Raw genomic sequence first — 20,623 nt, forward strand, 5'->3', positions numbered from 1 at the left:
TAACTCCACCAAAATTTCCCGCTACTTTCGCGATCTCCTTTATGCTTCGAACGATGGGTTTGAGCTAAGGGAGGCTAGCAAAGTACCAGCATCTACCAGTTGGGTGAGTCAGAGGTGTCTCGCGGTCCCAGGCCGCGAGTACGTGCAGGAGCCAACCCGTGTGCGCACCACAAGGGGAAATAGGCAGGAAGATATTAAATGTCGCGCTGGTTGCAGCTCTACTGAGACGGCAGCACATGTAATACAAGTGTGCCACAGGACCCACGGCGGCCGTATATTAAGGCACGACGCTGTCGCCTCAGTAATTTCTGCTGCACTAAGGAAGCGCGACATGATTGTCACGCGTGAGCACATCCTGGACACAGATGAAGGAAGAAGGAAGAAGGAAACCGGACATCATCGCGGTTGCAAGTAATAAGGCAGTTATCATTGACGTGCAGGTTGTGAGTGGAGTTGAGTCTCTCGATAGCAAACATCTAACTAAACTTAACTATTACAAAAACAACCTCACCCTCAGTCAGAGAGAACTCGACTCCACCACGGCCACGCTTTCTCGGAGGGGGATCTGGTGTAAGAATTCAGCGGATGATTTACGGAAACTTGGAGTGACGCGCGGATTGATGTCATGGCATAACTCACGGAGAATAAATCTATCAGACTCGACTCACGAAGAATAAATATCCTTTAAATAACATATGGAAGATAATGTAGAACAATGACTCACGGAGAATAAATAATATATGAATATGTGTAAAGAATGGTTTCTGTCATATTAATAGATTTTCGAAAATGTTAGGTTTTATAATCAGAACCACTACAGATTAGAATATGCGAGCATACATAGTCATGTTTTGGCTCCCCATTATTCTAGGCACCAATATTGTATAGAAAAGGTCCAGAATGAGTTTTTGCAATTTATCAATTTTAAATTAGGTGTCGGAATCGAATTTTTAGATTATAATTTCTTACTGCTTATTTTTAATTTATTAAGATCAAGTGATAGAAGAATTATAAAAGATAAAAATTTGTGTAAAATAATTAATTCCACCAGGTTCAAAATATTACTAATACCATTTAGTGACATTTTCATACTGTTTATCTTTTCAGACATCTTAACTTCTAAATATTGCATTCATTCGTGATAAATGTCAAATAACAGCAGCTCACGGAGAACAAACGCATCAGACGGGTGACTTGCGCGGAGCACTGCACTGGCGGCCGAGTCCCGCTCGCGCGCGCTCCCAGCTCAGCGGCGGGCGGTCCGCGCCCTTTCCCCGATATGGATCTGCGAATGACAGGAAACATTGAGTCACGGGAGAGGGTAAAGTGCGAACGAGCGGGGCTGTCAACTCGCATAACTTACTGCGCTACCCTACCGATACCGCACCCTACAGGGGCAACTCGCATCTGTCTCGGTACGGGTTTACCTACATAGATAGATGCAACACAAAACTAATATTGGGAAATATACATAGCACATTTACTCCTATTAGGAATTACATATAAATATGTGTTAATGTACACATTGTATAAATATTATTTGCGATCTGTAAATGTTTTTTTTTTCCCTCGGTGACAGGATGAGTTTCGGTTGATCTGCGTCGCCGTAAATATCCACAATTTGCAAGCGTCGTTCGAGTGGAAGGCGTTCCATCGTTAATTTGAGTATTATTACAGAAAACAAATATGAAAAAACCACAAACCTGTCAAGCCACAACCGGCAGCTGGTAGCCGATCGCCACAGCACATCACGGCAGCATCGGGACACGCCATATAACGCCGGTGTCACCTGCCTCTCCGACCGAGCTCGTTCGTGGCGAGGACCGCCGTTATTGAGCTCGTTCGTGGCGAGGACCGCCGTTATTGAGCGTCGCTTTTGTTTCGTGCCCTGAAAAATGTTTGTAAGTATCGATGAAAAGATAACGTGATCTCGCTTAATGTTTTGTCGTTGTTTTGAATGTAAACGAGATTGAGAATTTGATGCCCCGTAAAGTAGGCGAGCGGTAAAGTAGGCATTTGATGACAATTACTGAAAATGTTTGTCTGTTTTAATTTTCCTTTGTTTCCTACAGAATCAAACCAACTTATTTTTCTGTTTGTTTTAAACATCAAGACGCTGTTAAATTTAATTGTAGACAGCCTCGCAGGACTAGCGACGCATCTTTCCAGCAAGGTCAATACCTCCAACCATCTCAACAAGAGTGGATTGTGATGCTGGAGATGTATACCTCGCTCATTATGTCTCCCCTTCCAGTCTCCTCTGGGTAAAATTTTTTGTTTTCAGGTGAGACTGTTGAAGGGGATTGTACCAAATAGCGTAATCCGTGAGGCGAAACATTTTTCAAACACCTTTTCAAAATAGATGGTACAGAAATTCCATTCGTGACTTCAGTCAAAAACTTAGGTATCATTCATAAGCATTTAGGGTGGCACGATCGGGTTAACGAGGTTAGTCGTAAACTTTATAGCAGTTTGCACTCACTTAAAAGATTACAGAATTTCTTGCCAATTAATGTTAAGCAAACATTAGTCCAGAGCTTACTTCTTCCACTCCTCGACTACGCGGATGTATGTTATTTAGATGCTAACTCTGAATTTCTTGATAAGTTAGAACGATTGCAGAATATTTGCATTCGTTATATCTTTGATCTTGGCAAATTTAACCACACAACCGAGTACCGCACGCAACTACACCGGCTCAGCATCAGGCGAAGAAACATTCACATTCTACCACTTCTTCACAATATCCCACTTGGCCTGTTTATCTGAGAGAGCTCACCCAACCTCTCGTGAAAGCACAACACGGACTGTCTCTTCGCTCTAGTAACCAGAGAACCCTTTTAATACCCTGTCATCGCTCTAATTTTCTTGCCTCCTCTTTCGCAGTAGTAGCCGCTCGATTGCGGAATAATCTACCCACTAATGTTAGAGACGCCCCTTCTTTATTTACATTTAAGTCGAGATTGAAATGTCACTATCTAAATATTTAAATTGTTCCTTTATCCTCCTTCTTTCCTTCCCATCCCCTCTCCTCTCTTCATAGTATGGTGTTAATTTATTTTTATTTTGTTAATCTATGTTTTTAATTTTTGTTTAAAATTGCAAGATTCAATATGTCCATGTATTTATAATTTTCTCAAACTGAACGGTTTGGGTAGGTAGGAAGAAATCGCCTTAAGGCAATATGCCCGCCCTAATATGTATATATATTGTATGTGTATATAAAGTGACAAATAAATAAACATATGGGTGAAGGTGTATATTTTTAATTCTGTAATGTCCCGCCGGTAAAACAACTTTGTGACTGCAAATTGATTGTAGATCACTTTGTTGATCCGGAATATAAAAAAAGAGTTTCCCACACTCGTGACACTAGATCGAAAACTGAGGGCTCCCCGGTCGTTCCCCGAATTACAAATTACTTCGGAGAACGTATTCCGAGGTTGTTCAATGATCTCCCACAAACCATCATTGACATTTTATATAAACATGTGATTATATAACCACGCGTTGTGTCCCGGTCTCGTGTCTTCACGTGGTTTACCGGCTGTCCAAAAAAGTTAATTTTATTGACATCTAGGGACTTTTATTAGTGTAACGGACGGTTAGGTTAAAAATGTGAATAAAATATGCAATAATATAGTTAGGGCCCCCGCCCCGGTATCTGTAGGCTAAATGTTGGACCTACAATAAAGGATGAATATTCCACTTTCGGGTCTGACTTTAGCCATCCCGGGGTACTATAGAGTAGAGATTTGTGTAACTGAATCTAGACGTTTGACCAATTATTGCCCTAAAATAGGACTTTGCATTTGTGTTATGTATTATAGCAACACTGAGTAGGTACTTGTCTGGATAAATATGATCTGTGCATAAGTGTAAAGTCAAAGTGTTTTTACAACAATAATAAAGAGTACTCGATAATGACCCAACATGGGATAACTTAGTGTATCATTAATTATTCAAACATTACAATTTGTGTAAACGAGACTAAGGACTGCCTTAAAAAAGGCATTTGTAAACGAGACTAAGGACTGCCTTAAAAAAGGCACTTTTGCAAACAAAACTAATGTTTGCCTTTAGAAAGGCATTTTGTAATTGATGTGGCGCGTGCGGCGGCTCCCAGCAAAGTGACGGCACCTCCCCATGTGCACTCTGGGGGAGGCGCGCCGGCCGGGTATAGTGGGAGCGGTATTTCCCCCCCCACTCCCGTATTGGCCTAACGCAGGTAGCGGGAGCCCGCAACACGCCCTATATAATGTGTACATTTGAAATAATAAATATTGAGTTCGCCTCGAGACATCACGTTAGTCTGATCGTTTCATTTTGTCACCCCGCCCGACCTCCCGCTCTACCACTGGATCTACACCTTGGACTTGACCATCGCTTCACCCCGGGACTACGAACCAGTATCTTCCACCGACCTACGCAGTGACACTGGACTTGAGAGGAATTTCGAGACTTCGTAACTTTAGGGATTTACGACCCCGAGAGCGACGACGGCAGCGAGACGCGGCCAACACCTACCCCTTGCTACAGGATTGTGTAATACCGTCCAAACTGTTACTTGTACAGTACAATTACTATTTTTTTGCTGTTGGTAAACCTTGAGGTGATTTTCATAAAAATGGCGCTATATAAATTATCCAACCATAACAATACGTGAAAACACGGGCCTGGGATACAACGCGTGGTTATTATAATCACGTGTTTACACGGCTCCGGGATACAAAGCACAAAAAAAGAGTGAGACCCTGTATATGTATCCCCTCTCCTCTCTTCATAGTAGTGTTATTTATTTTTATATATATATATATATATATTTATTTTTGTTAATCTTTGCTTTTAGTTTTTGTATAAAATTGTAAGATTCAATATGTCCATGTATTTATAATTTTCTCAAACTGAACGGTTTGGGTAGGTAGGAAGAAATTGCCTTAAGGCAATATGCCCGCCCTTATATGTATATTTATTGTATATGTATATTAAGTGTCAAATAAATAAATATATGTGCAAACATTGCATTGTGGTTTCCCATAAATTTCCATTATTTTATGTAATGAAGGAGAAATTAAAAATATACAAATTCGTCAAAATAAGGCGATGAGGATATTCAAAAGAAATATCTATTATTATGTCAAAAGAATGCACAAAGAAATTGGCTCGCTCGCAGTAAAGCGGCAAATTAAATATAATGTAGCAATTTTTATACATCAAATAATTAAGAGGATGAATAAAATAAAAACAATAATAACATTTAACCAACAATGTCATACGTATGAAACAAGGGGTAAAAAAAGATAAGATTAGCAATGAGGAGAAAAACGTAATCTCAAAACTCATTGTACAAGGGGTTGAAGCTGTACAGTGAGTTACCTGAAGAAGAAATAAAGGCAATGGAAAAGAGTTAAATATTTATAATTAATTTGAAAAAATATGTTATTGAGAAATTTTGATCAAAAAATTGTAATATTATTAAAAGCTTATATTAGTTCTTAAGATGTTATGCACTAACTTAATAAAGCATAAATAAATAAAGGCCAATGTTGGCAAAACTGTCGTACAAAAATGACTTATTGAATCGTTTCAAATAAATAAAGTTTCAATTGATTTAACCCAGCATTTTCATAATTATGACACGTTTAAGAAACCCTTCACAAAGCGTGAAATTTCACAAAAATGGGCCGGGCACAGGGTTAATTCCACGTGTATTCGGCCGGTACTCAAAGTGTTGACGTGAAGGATCTTCAAATGAATAAAAAAGTCTTATAAATGCTTTATAGTGCCTGTTAATGAATATATTTGTATGGTATAAATAGAATTACGTAAGTCCCACCGAAAAGTCTTTAGAATTAGTGGGGAGCAAATTGTAACATGTATATAAAAATATCAAATAAAGGCTGTTCTGCAGCACTGAAACTAAAATAAAGATGGTTTAGAAGAACTTTCTGAGGTCCATCGTTAATGTTTCTTGTTTTATGCGAGCCTCGAAATATATAATTAGTAATAAACACATCAAATAAAATGATAAAAATTTCATTCAAAAAACAATATTTACCTGCGTAAACCGCAACTCCTTCGACACAGTCGGCGTTCGTGACTCGGCGCTCCCTCAGCGGGAGGCTGTGCCGGGTCAGGGGAACCCCACGCCCCTCGGGGTGAAGGACTGCGCCGCGGAAGCGGTGTATCTCGGTGCGAGGAGCGTCCGCCTCCACGACGCCGACGAACTCGCCAGCGGTGAAAGTCGATCGCTAAAAAAATACACAATCGTAAGTAAAGGGCGTTTGTTGATTTCATTCGGAATTTTCACCAGTGGCTGGATTTCATCACGACGGACATCTTCGAACTCATCATCCGTAGAAAATAGAGAAAGCGTGCTTTTCCGACTCGTAGGTTGAGAAACAACGAAGTACTGTTCATCGATCAGCATAGAACAAACTATGGCCTCAATTCTCCAATTACCCGCCTTTGTCCTATTGTTACTTCGAGACAAGAGCATCTGGACTTGTTTGGTTCAAGTTTCCGAGGATTTAAACGAGCACTAAATAAATAGTCCAGATCTCGTCTCGATGTCCCTTATGTTTGTCGATGCTTTTTTTCTTTTTTTAAAAATGATTGAAACTATTCTTTTATTGTAATATTTAAACCCCATAAATTGTATACATGGACAGTGTCTTTTAACTAAGGCTTTTAATTGGCTTGTTGAATTTTTAACTAAGGTTTAAAGAGTTCAGTTTGGACTATTGCTACAGATTTTTTACTATTACTAACGATCATACAACCGGGCCTAAGCCGACCAGCGCAGGGTAACGAGGTATTGCACACTTTTTTTGGTTTTGCTTTGGGCAACAGCAAATCGCACAATGACGAAACGAAATTATTGAAATGTCAAATGTCACTTAGTATATAGTTTATCGAAAAAACGTTCGCTGAACCGGCTAATGGCAGGCAAGTCGATGTTCGGGCAGGACAACGTCTGTCGGGTCCGCTAGTTACTTATAAACCTCGCAGAGTTAAACTCTGTTCAAATCTGGGATAGCGACCGTAGAAACTTATACCGGCATATTACGTGGTTTAGTGCTGGAATAAGCACGCGGTCTTTTTAATAACTTGTTTTAATAATGTCTGAAATATTATTTGTTTACGTGTATTTGAATTGACTGTGATGAGAAAAGAAACACGAATAAACTAAAGCCCTAGTTTTGACCTTCTCTTCTTCCCAGTGTTGACTTCTTTAGGTTTTTGTGTTCCCCATTACGCTGACAAGGCTCCATTTGACTTTGACGTTTGTTTGTTTGTTCTTGTTATAAAGTCGGATGGGGATGTGCAAACGACACACTGATCGAGCAAATAATAATTACGCAAAAAGCTTTAATAAAAATTATCTTAAGAGTCCCAATCAGAACTAGCTCCCTCGGTATATTTGAAAATCCCCATGTCAAATCTGTAAAACAACTTTATGTAAAAGCTCTGTTACTATACGCACGTAAACATTATTCTCTACCTTCCGTTACAAATACAAGAGTCACTAGATACTCCACCCTGATGCTGCAAAAAAATAAAATAATAAATACAACCTTCGGTCAAAGAGGATTGGCCTACTACTCGGTTAAAGTGTACATCTACTTCCATTATTCATAAGGACAATTAGTAAGTTCTCGCAATATAAAATTGCTATTAAGAAATGGATAGTGGAGGTGGGTTGCGCACGGATCGACGAGTGGATCAAGCCAAATAGGTAAAATGTGTGTACTGTTTATGAACTTTGTTCTATTGGTTATATTTTTTATGATTATTTTAATTGTTTTAGTGTTAATTATGTAAATTATAATTAGGTTAATTGGATTAATTAAGTTTTTTTATTGTTATTATTATGTTAACTTTGTTAAATAGCTAATCTTAGGCATGTTTCCCTCGGCACGGGACATTATTGAGGTGAGGGAACAGTATTCTGTATTAAAAAAAGAATAAAAAGTATAAATAAATAAATATCGGTGTTGACTGTGTAAAATAAAGGAAGCGGGAAATAACCGGTGAATTGTTATTCCATATAATAAATATTTTTCATTGGCTGAACCGAATCCGGATGATTCTCACAGGCGTGATAAAGGTTTCAGCGCCTTTTCTTCGCAAAAGTCAACAGATGGAAGAGTTGAGGAAATGTGGATGTTTAAATTACACAGTGTGTTAAGTGGCCACTTAAACCAGCCAATGTGGCAATAAATTCAAATATGAATAACTCCCCGGGGAGGAAATCCGGCCAGTCTTCTTGTAAACAAACCCGCATATGTAAGCCCCGTATTCTTCCAACTATTTGCCCGAGCGGTTGGCGTTTTCAATAAATAAATGTTTCTACGCTATAAATGAATGTTGGGAAGATGTGATTGAACAAATTACAAGTAATTGATGTAAGCAGTAGACACCATCTTTATATATATATAATTCCTCTGTACGTGTGATGTCACCGTACTCCAGTGGCGAGCGGTGAGTTTTTAAATTGGTAAGCTATGAAAATTCTGATAAAATGTCCATAGCGGTAGTATGGCATATAAAAAACAAGTCTTGTATATTTAATAAATAATTCCTAACAAATGGCTCCAGCGGCTAATAGTTTCAGTAAAAATATTTTCTAATGTAGCACAAACATTTGATTTAAAAAATACAATTTAAAAAAACATAATTGCAAAAAAAAAATTGGAACCCCTATGGATTCGAACCTCCGCCTATGTCATTAGAAAGCGACGACCCATCCGCGCGGCTATTTCGCGTTCTGCGCTAAGCGTCGAAAAAGTAATTAATAAACTAAATAATTCATTAGCGCACCGGTGCATCTTCGGCTAAGTCAGACTATTATAACTTGTCTTGAAATAAAACACTATTTCTTAATAAATGATAATAATTTAAAAGTATTCCTTACCGAGTACGATAGTTCACCAAACAAAACATAAATTACGTTTTAAGAATCATTGTTTCATCGACTTTTATATCACATTATTATTCACAAAACGACATAAGTTATACATATTATAATTCTTCATATATATTTATTCTTAACACTATACACTAGTAACGTTTTTATCATTACTCTAACTAAATTTTAAAAGTTTAAATGTATACTGAAGAATAACCTACAATATTCAACTGTCATCGTATGCACAAAAACGAATTACAATTCAAAAACAATTAGCGAATCTTTGTTTTTTAAAACCCACTAAAGGATTTATACTATATTATGGATTAAAATATTAATTCGTTTCGATTAAAATATCAAAATATTTATTTATTTTAAAGCAAATTTACTTTCAAACCACCGTAACATAAGTATGATAAATTACTTACGACATACAAAATATATTCGTTATCTCTTTCTTACACATAACGAGTGCGTATATTGTCACCTCCCTTAGACTGTCGTAAGTCAAATTGATGTATTTTAAAGAATACTAGCCCTTATGAAAAAGTATTGAAAGACTAAATTGCATTAATGAAAGCTGCAAGATTTTACTGTAATCGCAAGTGTAATATTTCGAACGAGATTCTAAAGTTTTAGGTTAAAGACGTATTTGAATTAGTGATTTTAAAGTGAGCAGAGTAATCTCGTGTAATCCAGTAGTGATAATCTTGGCCAATAGAGGCGCAACTGGTCGCTGTATGGAATAAAGGAATATGATATAAATTTACTTACCCAAGAAAAGTAATATATTTTTTTGGTGATGTGTTTTTTCCAAATAATACTACAGTATTATAAAACATTACTTACGATGTCAAAAAAATATGGTCAGCTGCATGTAATCGATTATAAGGAGCATTCGCCACTGCCGTACTCCTAAATGGGGTAGCCGATTTACGTGCGGTTTTCAGAGAGATGTAGATCTTTGCGCTGTGCGTGTTCGTAGATATTAAAATATTCAATCAAATGTGTAAAAAAGAAGTTAGGAGCATAAATTAACATATTACAACAGAGATGAAGAACATTTAAGAGAAGGTAATGTAGAAGTCCAGGCATCTACAGGGCTTATGACCTGTCAATGGCTGGTTTAAGTGGCCACTTTACACACTGTGTAACATTCACCATTCTGCCTATATTTGAACATCTATATTCCTTCAATTCTTTCATCTGTTGATGTTTGTGAAGTTAAAGAGCCGAAACCTTTATTTACGCGGGTGAGATTCATCTAATTGAATTATTTCACCTACATACTAGGCAACGCATGAAAATTTTTATTTTTTTTAATTTCTAAACTTCTTCATGGACCAGATGGATTTAACAACAATATTTTGAGTTGGTCCAAATTTTTGTAGACAAAGACTGAATTCAACTCGGGGAGCTGTTAATATTGACATATAACAAAAGAGATGAAGAACATTTAAGAGAAGGTAATATAGAAGTCTAGGCATCTACGGGGCGTATGACCTGTCATTGGCTGGTTTAAGTGGACACTTTACCATTCACCATTCTGCCCATATTTCATGATTATTAAATGATTCGCAATGAAGATAACTTTTATGGGATTTATTTTTCATTATGCCCGGACTGACGCCTGAATTTAATTTAAAAAAAAATCATTTGTATTATTTACCGGCAAGGAGTGCGGGAGGTGACAGGCGTCATCGGGCCGAGGCGACACGGCTAGCCGGGCCGCATATTACGCACGCCTCCCTCGGCCCCGGGAGGACGCGCGGGAGCACTCCGCAGACGGGGGGCTCGGAGAGATTTCACGGACACCGTACGCCGCACCTAGGGAGAGGACACGGACCAAGTGAGCATTATTATTATGGGTGAGCAGAATTTTGTTCAGGAGAGCAGTTGCAAGTTGTAAGATAGTTTCAAATGTATCGCTCAAAGCAAAACCAGAATTAATTGCTGGTTTTTGGATTTATAGGCTTTTGTTAAGGATATTGAGGAACTTCAATGTTTGTGGGAAAATATACGCCTTCCTTCCTGTGCATTACATATTTGGGGGACGATGTGTTTCAACTGATATTTTTTTAAGATTAATTATCAAAGTAATTTTTTCCAGTGTACAAATTTACAAAGAAGAAAAAATAAACAAATTTGACATGAATAAGTCACGCAGATCCCCAAATAATATCAAAGTTATAAATTTTTTATCAAACAAAGAAAACATAGATAAACTAACTGTATTAAAAAATAAAGCCTTTAGAATCATTTTGAAAAAAAACAGATATACGAGGGTAAAGTCGATGGTAAATGAAATGAAATTATTAACATATAAACAAAGAATATTTTACAATACAATGATATTTGTTCATAAAATTATAAACTCTAATAAAAAAAACAGAATTTTGGAAAAAAATTGATCGGAACCAGCGTGAACACGATCACAATACTAGAGAAAATAACAAAATTAGACTTCCATTTAGGAAAAAGGCAAAGTCACAAAATTCCATTTTATTTAAAGCAATTAAAAAGTATTACGAAATGGAAAAAAATATTTATGAAGAAAAAAACATATCAAAATTTAAAATAATGGTCAAGACATATGTGATAAACAATTTATAAATTAAATATATTTGCAATGTTATTATTAGAACACACATAACAATATGTATGATATGTGTGCCCTACTTTAAGATTTAAATTAAAAAATTAAAAAAATTAAAAAAAAGTTCTTAAATTCCACACAAGTCATGGTCATAATAGTTTTGTTTTCAAAGGAATAAAAAATTACAATAAACTCCCCAATGAACTATAGTCCTTAAAATATAGCTCGATTAGAATGACAGTTGTCCGCAAAAGTGACGACATAACTTTTTAGTAACGTCTAAGGAGTGATTTATATTGACACACGAAAAATCATTGTATCTGAAATGTTTTTTTTTTTAATACGACGCTTGACATATAAATCAACATAAATATATAAAATCAGCTTTAAAACTAAAAATATATGTTATATGTTCACTAAATTGTTTAGTTTCAATTATTCTATTATTTCATATTGTGTACTTAATAATTATTGTGCACTGCTGTGATTATTTCTGTAAAACATTTTTGTAAGTAAATAAACAAATTTATAAAAATATCACTTCGGCCGAGTATAACAAATTAATATTACCCGCCCCGGACGTGACCGAGCGCCGACCATCGGCGGGGTCCGCAGACGGAGGCCGGGGAACACCCTGCGGGAGAAGATCCAACATTAGTTCAGTGGGCCTCTATATTTATTTATTTTTTACACGGCACAAGTGCCTTTTACAATATAACAATATAATGAGTTAGATAGATTTACAAAAATTAAAAACTAAAAAACGAGAAAAATATATATTAATATATACAGTCAAAATCAGTTATAACGATCACGGAAATAGCAAGATCTCGGGAAACATTAGTTGACATTTTAGTTCATGGTTTTCTCCCTACAATTATTCACTGTTATAACGAGCTACTTCTCGGACATACCCAACAAAAATATTGTCCAAAATTAAAGTAATCTCGAAATAAGAATCCAAGTAATAAAATCTATACGGTCGGCTAACACAAAAAATAAATACGGCCGGGCGCTGGGATCGGATTATGTTTGTGATAGCTATGTAAGTGTCCAAGTACCTAATTGGATTTTTTGCCAACAATATTAAAAAATGAACACAGTTTGTAAAAAATCCAAGCTTAGCGAAGTTAGTAAGAGCCGGTTCGGCACATTGTTACAATTTACAGCTGCTTTTGTAGTTTATGAATGACACGCTTGTTTTTTAGATTTTTTAATGTTCTAGGCTTATTTCAATACACAATAAACATTACAAGTGGGCGATATCAAATGAGTTCTAGACCAGATCAGTTAAAACCTAACCCCTGTAAAAAAATCTGTATGAATTATATGTACGCATATGTATTTACTTAGTGACAATGTCCAATAGCGATTGTTTAACTCTGGTATAACGAGTAACGCTTATAACGAGCAAATTCTTCCTCGTTCCGCTGCATATACATGTATGTATGGCAGCATATGAAAGATATAATTGAATAAACACCAGATCATTAGCAAAAGTAGCTTTTGCAAATAGTTTGTTGATCGTTACTATAGAACATCATCAAATATGTATTAAGAGATGATTTGAATTCACAGACTCGAGTTAAAAATGTCCATATAAGAGGTACACTCGTTTCCTAGTCTGCATATAGTTGCTTTGAGAAGGGTGACAATGATATAGACTATTTTGTCTAGTTCTACGTGCTGGTATACTAATATTTATTAAATCTGGGAGTTTGCAACAATCAAATTTAGAATGAATGATTTTACATCAAAATATTAGGTCAGTTATTTTCCTGCAATGCTCCAGAGTAGGTAAATGCAAAAAGTTTAACAAATACATGTAGTCGATCTGTTCTACAATTTTCGTTGGACTTTTTAACATTATTTATGTGAATTTAGTAAAGGGGGACCGTATAGTAGAGTTAAACTCTAATGGGCTTCTAGCCGAGGATAATATTTTAACAAGAGTTTCATTATTTTAACTGATTCAAAATCCTTTATGGTTCTAAGAATGAAACCCAAAGTTTTCATACTTTTAGAAGTAATGTGGTCGATATAGGAGTATGCTACAGACAATCATTTCATGCAAATGAAAGCCACTTAGAGCATTTTACATATGGACCGTGTTCGGGAGTATGTCCAAATGTTCAGACTGGCTGGATTTCCTCCCCAGGATCCCTATTTAGATCTACAATTATCGCAACAGAGAGGGAAAACATTTTTGAGATGGGAATACGTAAATCTAGGCATTTACAGGGCTTATGACCTGTCATTGGCTGGTTTAAGTGGCCGCTTAGCACGCTGTGTGACACTCACCAATCCGTCCATGTCTGAACGTCCACAGTTCCTTGACTCTTCCATCTCTTGACTTCTGTGAAGAGCCGAAACCTCTATCCCGGGTGGATGAGATTCATCAGGCTGAACCGAAGAGAATTTTCCTGTTTTAATACTTCTTCTTTTACCGGGTAGTTGATTCGACTATGTTTCGAGTACGTCCAAACGCTTGCAGACCGGCCGGATTTCCTCCCTAGGGAATTATTCATATTTAAATTTGTCACAACAGAGGGAATACATTTTAGAGAATCGATTCAGCCGGACGAATCTCATCCGCATGATAGAGGTTTCGGCACTTAAAAAAAAAAAAAAAATTTTTGTACAAAATGTTATTTGTACATTGGCGGGGCTTATTGCCAAATGGCAATTTCTTCCAACCAACCAATAAAAAAAAAGTTTTATATTTATAATTAAAGTTACAGAACACATTCAATAGAAAAAAAATATTAAATAGCTAAAGATTTATAAAAATATAAATAAACGTATTTGTTTCTAAATTACCTTAAATCAAAACTATTACTCAATGGGAAAAAGGAAAAAAGAGGAAAAAGGAAAGGAGGAGATAATGTAGTAACACCTCTGATGGTGGATGGGAGATGATTCCGCAGTGGAGCCGCATGGACACTATATGAGTTAGAGAAGAAAGAGGAATTGTGGATGGGTATTAAGAGAGTGCCTCGAGAATTAGAACGAAGAGGTAAACCATGAACTGATAAGCGTCGACGCAGGTATGCCTAGACATCCGTATTCCCTTCTCAAAAATGTTTTCCCTCTCCGTTGTGACAAATGTAGATCTAAATAGGGATCCTAGGGAGGAAACCCAGCCATTCTGCGAGCATGTGGACATACTCAAAACATTGTCGAGTTGGGCATACATTTTAAAGGTTCGCTGTTTTGTTATACATGGAAGTTATTGTTGTAACAATTCTCCAATGTGCGCCGTGAGAACTTTAACTTGTAAGCTATAAAGGAATTACAAAAACATAAATATGAAAGATCTTAGAACTACTTACTATATAATATAGAGAAAAGATCACAAGATCGGTCTAGTTTTTATGTTAGAATAGCAATTAGCGACGCAATAACTAATTGTTTAAACGGACACCATTTTCCACCCGACTTGAGCCGAATGCGACCCGATACGTCCCGACCGCGTGTTTCGGCTAAGCCAATTTTCGGCCGAAACCGCGTCCGAAACTCGTTTTACCGGCCGTACCGAAGCTTCGGTCGGCCACTGCAGTTATTAGATTCGGATAATATCATCGTAAAGGGAAAACCGACAAATTAACAGAGCACGTTTCCTCACCTGCCACAGGCCGACGCACGCGGAGCGATCCGTCGTCTCTTCGGCTCGCGGTTACATCGTCGATCTGGAAAGAAACACACAACGATTATTACAAGCGAAATGTCTCGCAGATCCAACATGAATTAGTGAGTTATATTGCCTAGAGACAATATATTACCTCGTACAACAAGCGATGAGCACCCTCGAAGTCTCGAAGAATTGTTGCAAGTCGCAATTTGAACCGAATTCCGTTTGGATTTTTTTCGCCGTTCGGTGTTGCCGGATCTCAAAATCCGACCTTAACTCCCCAAATCGGTGGGTGGGTAGGTAGGCTCGAATGCGGAAAAGTAATTAGTCGAATTATATTATTAGAAACATGTTATATTCTAACCAGAAAATGCTCTTCACTTATTTGATTATGTAATTGATATTATAATAGAGTAAACGAGAATAAACTGCGTCAAGTTTCCGATCACCGATCGCAATAAATTAATACATTTCATTTTTATACGAGGGCCAACAAAATTTAGAATTTTAACCCTTCGGCCACTAAGCAGTTTCTCGAGAATCTAATAAGAAATTTTATAATTCATAAAAATAGTGAGTTTTTTTATTACATCGTCGATCTGGAAAGAAACACACAACGATTATTACAAGCGAAATGTCTCGCAGATCCAACAAAATGATCTAAAAATATAAGACTGGAAAAGAAATCAAAAGCAATGTCCCAGAACTGCCTTATGTACAAGGGAATTTATTGCCAAATGGCAAATTCTTCCAACCAACTGATGGTGGTGATTTTACTAAATAAAGGTATCATTTAGTTAATTGAGGTTTTTTTCATTTTTTCGCTTAAAAAACTTAAAATTTTTCATGTACTAGTGTTATATTTATTATTTTTTTATTATCTAGTTATTCTAAACTTTACTGTGTTATATTTTTAATTAGAACATAAAATTTTCTCATGGTTAATGTAATCTTTTAATTAGAGATGTTATGTTTCTTTTTTCCTTTTTTGTATAATATGTTCATTAAATTGTTTTGTTTTAATTATTCTATTATTTCATATTGTGTCCTACATAATTATTGTTCACTGCTGTGACTATTTCTGTAAATCATTTTTTTGTAAAAAGGTTCTCTGAACCGTTAATGAATAAAAAAATAAATATAGTTATTTGAGGAAAAAAGCCAGAAAGCATAAAAAAAGTGTAAATATATTTAAAATTAAATATAAAGAGTATATATACATATAAAAAATACTAGGTTATATTTATTGTAAGTAGTTAATATAAATAAGTTAGTAAAAATGTACATATTTAACGGTTTTTTGGCTTTATTTTTATTTAAGAAGGTAAACATGAACAGAAACTAAAAAAAGAAAAGAAACCCACTAAACTGCGAATCCGGCTGTCAGCAGGTTTCTTATTTTTCCTTTACAAAGAAAAACGTAAGAGAAATTATATAATTTAAAAAAGTCATATAAACATTATTAATAACTAAAATCGTACGTATTTTTATACAAAATTTATTTACAAAAATTTTAATAGATTACTGTTAACATAAAATAATAATCAATATAAAGCCTTGTTACATATAAGAGATGATTTTTTTCTTAAAAGTTTTGTCAACATTTTCTTTTAATATCTGATTAGGAATCTTATTGAAAATTTTAGTAATTGTTTGATAAAGTATTATTTGGCCATACTTGTTCACAAACCTCGGTACTGACAAGGACAAGCTTTAACGTTGTTGAATATTATAAATTAGGACAATAGCAATAAATAATGTATGAATAAGTATAGATGTAAATATTTTGTTGTAAATATATATAAGACCATGTCTATCGTAGAACTAAATAAAATAAATAATTTAAAAAACACACTACGGTTTTTATAATTTATAACTAATTCTAATAAAAATATTTTCTTTCATTTATCGCTAGTTCACGTACAATGGATAAAACGAGATGGATAATCCCAGCTGAAATGTTGATTGTCATGCGGTAGTTCCTTTCATACTTTTTAATGAAAACAAACCCTTTTTTGAAAATTATTCTCGCCCAGCGAGGAGCATTCTTTTGAACGCAATTTTTTAATCCAATTTTTTATCTTCTTTTTTCTATTATTAATTTAAACATGAAACATTTATGAAAATCCTCAAACCGTAATTGAAAATTTAACTTTACAAACGATAACAAAAGTTTCTTGACTATTAGACTTCTACTTTAAAAAAAAAAATATTTTTCATCGTTTGTTTTTGTTACTGACGTAGGTACTTATTGCTTATCTAACTATTTTGGTATTTTATTTTATTTTCTCGGGTTGCTCCATATAAATCCATTATTTAAAAACGGCAGTTGTCAATAGTATTTTTGCATTCAATATTAAGTTAAAAAAAAAAAAAAACTATAATTGGCTTTATAATTATTTTGGTTTATTTATGAACGTGTTTTCTTTGCAATGGCTGCTGTAGTAATATGCGCAGTATACGGGAATATAACAATTTCTTTAAAAAATAGTAACTAGTGAAATCAAGTTAATTATGTGATTTTTTTTTTTTCTTGAAAATGTTTTATACTATCACCAACAGGAAAGTAAAGAGCAACAGCAAGTTCTCAAATTGATGTCATGACGTCAGCAATAATATGGTTAGACTTTAATGCCCGTATTAACATTAACAACAACGAATTATCGTTGCTTAGCAGTTTACTCGGCGAATCGGTAAATGGGTATTTAAACATGGAAAAGTAATTTATCAAATTGTCTCATCAGATTATATTCTAACCAGAACATACTATTTATTTATTTTATTACATAATTAATTTTGTAACAGAGTAAACAAAAATAAACTGCACCGAATTTCCGATCACAAATCACAATAAATGAAAATATAAACGTTGAATAACATTTAAAAGTAAAAACTTCTCAGAAACATTTTAAAACAAAATTCATTACAAATGTTTCATGGCTATTTCAATTTTTTTTATTTCTTTATTTTACAGTTTTTCTCCCCTGTAGAATGAGTTTCAGAACTCTGTTTTTCTCATTGGTAATCTTAACTTTATCTCTAGTTTCGTATGTACGAAATAGGGTATTTTCAGGTTTTTTTTTATTTTGCAAAAAAATAGAAAAAAAATTACAATGGTAGCTGTACAGATTTTATTTTTTTGTGTCCACGCGTTAATTTTTCAGAGTGGTTTAAAAACGTATACTTTGAATTAGCGCCAAAACGAACATTCGGATGACGCATGGGCTTGTGACGTCACACGTTACGAATTTGACTGACCGTTAAAACAAATTCATACGAATTTGTATAGCCTACGTGTTGTTTTTGTTGTAATCGGTTGTTTTACACTGTTTTAACTAATAAATGCTCATAAAATGTCATTAGTTATAAGATACAAGTACTGTTTAGTTCCGATGTGCACAAACACTACGGTGAAGACGCAAAATAAAGCTTTTTTGGCCATTCCTAGTACATAATGAAAAAATGCAGAAAAAATGGTTGAACGCATTTGAACGTTATGAAACGAGATGTTTAAAAAACAAACCACTATTCTTTTTTCCGTAGGTTTTGTTCAGTACAAAATACTATATTTTATGATGAAGACTGTAGACTATAAACATTTACTAACAGTAGGTACTGAAATTAGCACTTATAAAGCTTGACAGGTACTACAATACTAAAATAGTTTATTCTTTGAACGTTATTGTTTGTATTTGTATTATATTTCTGTACTTATGTTACTTAGTTTAATTTGTGGAACTGTTGGTTTTCTATATGAATAAAAAATAAAATTACTAAAAAATTGCTGTACGAAAACCTACCTTATTTATTTGTGAAATTTATTGCATTTACAAAATGGCAACTGACCTTGAGATGCTGGACAGTCTTCACACTTGCAGGAATCTATTATTAAATTGACTTAGCAGTCAACCTCAGTAGCCCTGAACTTTATGCATAAAAAATGTTACATCATATTTATTTGTTGCTTTACTGTGTACGAGCCAGTTTCTTCGTGAGTTCTTTCTACATTGGAAAATATGTTTCTTTCGAGTATTATTCTCATTAGATTATCAAAAACTGCTTAGTAGTCAATGGGTTAAGGTACCTACTGATTTTTCCCCCGATAGCGAGTTTTAGTTAGCATGGCAACACACGGCTGCGAAGAGAATGGACTGGACACGGTTTAAATTTAAAAGTTAAAAGGTTTAAATTGCGACAATACACCGAGCGCTCATTCGGCGGTGTGAGAGAAATATATATGTATAATGACTCGTTAATTCATGTGCGATCTGTAATTTATTGTTATGTGTTTGTTTCTTCCCAGATCGCTGCAAACTGAAGACATGACGGATCGATCACTCCGCAACGTCAACGTTACGCCGGGTATCCGACAGCCTTCCAGTACGGCGCTATTGCATATTCCAGTATAAAGTGGAGGGAACATCCTTCACGTTGAAACGTGTCGCATTTTCCCTCAAACACCGTCATTCGGAGGGACGATATTCCGAGAGCGGTCTTCGCAGAATGGGCAGCCGGCCGCGGACCGGAGGAGGGCGAACTCGCCCGCCCGGGTGAGAAAATATAACGTATTACGCGTGTGAATTTAGTAATAGTCACCCAATTAGAAACGCATTCATATTGCTATTGCAATACAAAGTACGGTGCGTCGGTATGCTTGATGTGCGATCGGCGCCTTTTTCCATATCTGATGCATTATGATCAAGGTACGCCGCATTTCATTCGACGAAGCGGCGGCCTTTATAATTCTGAAGCCTTTGCATACATTTTCGGCGCACCGTCGCTCGGTGATTCAGAATACGACATTACGAGCTACTTAGGGTAAAAACCCAATACCTTGGAAATAAAAAATTGTATGTGATTAAAGAAGCGTATTGGTCATCGAGCTCCCACTGTAAATTTTAAGTCGATTCGTTGAAATTTTGACCGTTAAGGCCGTAGTCGGGAAAAACGAACGCAAAATTAAGAGAAAAAAAAAAACAAAATATAAATTAGATATAAACAATATGTCTTTACAGGTATTTCCGTTAAAAAATATACTTAAAAGTTTTATGTAACTAAAATATAATTACTTTTAGACCGGCAGATTACGCCATTTCAAGTTTAGACTAAACCTAGGTATCCGGGACCTCAATAAAGACTACGTATTGAACAAACATTTGTCGTAATAATTTGAAGATAATACATCTAGCATAAAAGTGGCCGAGGCTGAATTTTAATTTTTTGTTTTTGAAAAAAAATACAAGCATTCATGATGATTCAATAATCACATACATTTTTGTGACATTTTCCTTTATTTATACTTAAAATTATGCCTTCGGTAATACTTAAAAAAAAAAAAAAATTGAAATACTTTATTTGAAGCCTTTTTTTATGGAATTGTATTCTCTTTTTTTCTAAAAGAAGATAATTCTGGTTGTAATATTTAATTTTATACAATATCTTGACTTTTTCGCGACCTTCGGACCAGCCTTTTCAAAAGCAATCG

The 20,623-nt window shown here is 35.2% G+C and overlaps 1 protein-coding gene across 1 annotated transcript; it reads right to left on the reverse strand.

Moving 5' to 3' along the window:
- Positions 1-517: 517 nt before the first annotated feature.
- Positions 518-19,941, reverse strand: LOC148271682 (uncharacterized). Its single transcript, XM_088241056.1, has 6 exons — positions 19,914-19,941; positions 15,290-15,396; positions 15,133-15,196; positions 6,059-6,251; positions 1,168-1,285; positions 518-565 (listed from the first exon to the last, which is right to left on the reverse strand). The coding sequence occupies exons 1-6, from the start codon at positions 19,939-19,941 to the stop codon at positions 518-520; spliced, it is 558 nt and encodes a 185-aa protein (XP_088097182.1).
- Between the last annotated feature and the right edge of the window lie 682 nt (positions 19,942-20,623).

The sequence above is a fragment of the Micrasema longulum genome, unplaced genomic scaffold (genome assembly GCF_059751315.1).
Source record: "Micrasema longulum isolate JH-2025_06_02 unplaced genomic scaffold, ASM5975131v1 h1tg002729l, whole genome shotgun sequence".
Lineage (NCBI taxonomy): Eukaryota > Metazoa > Arthropoda > Insecta > Trichoptera > Brachycentridae > Micrasema > Micrasema longulum.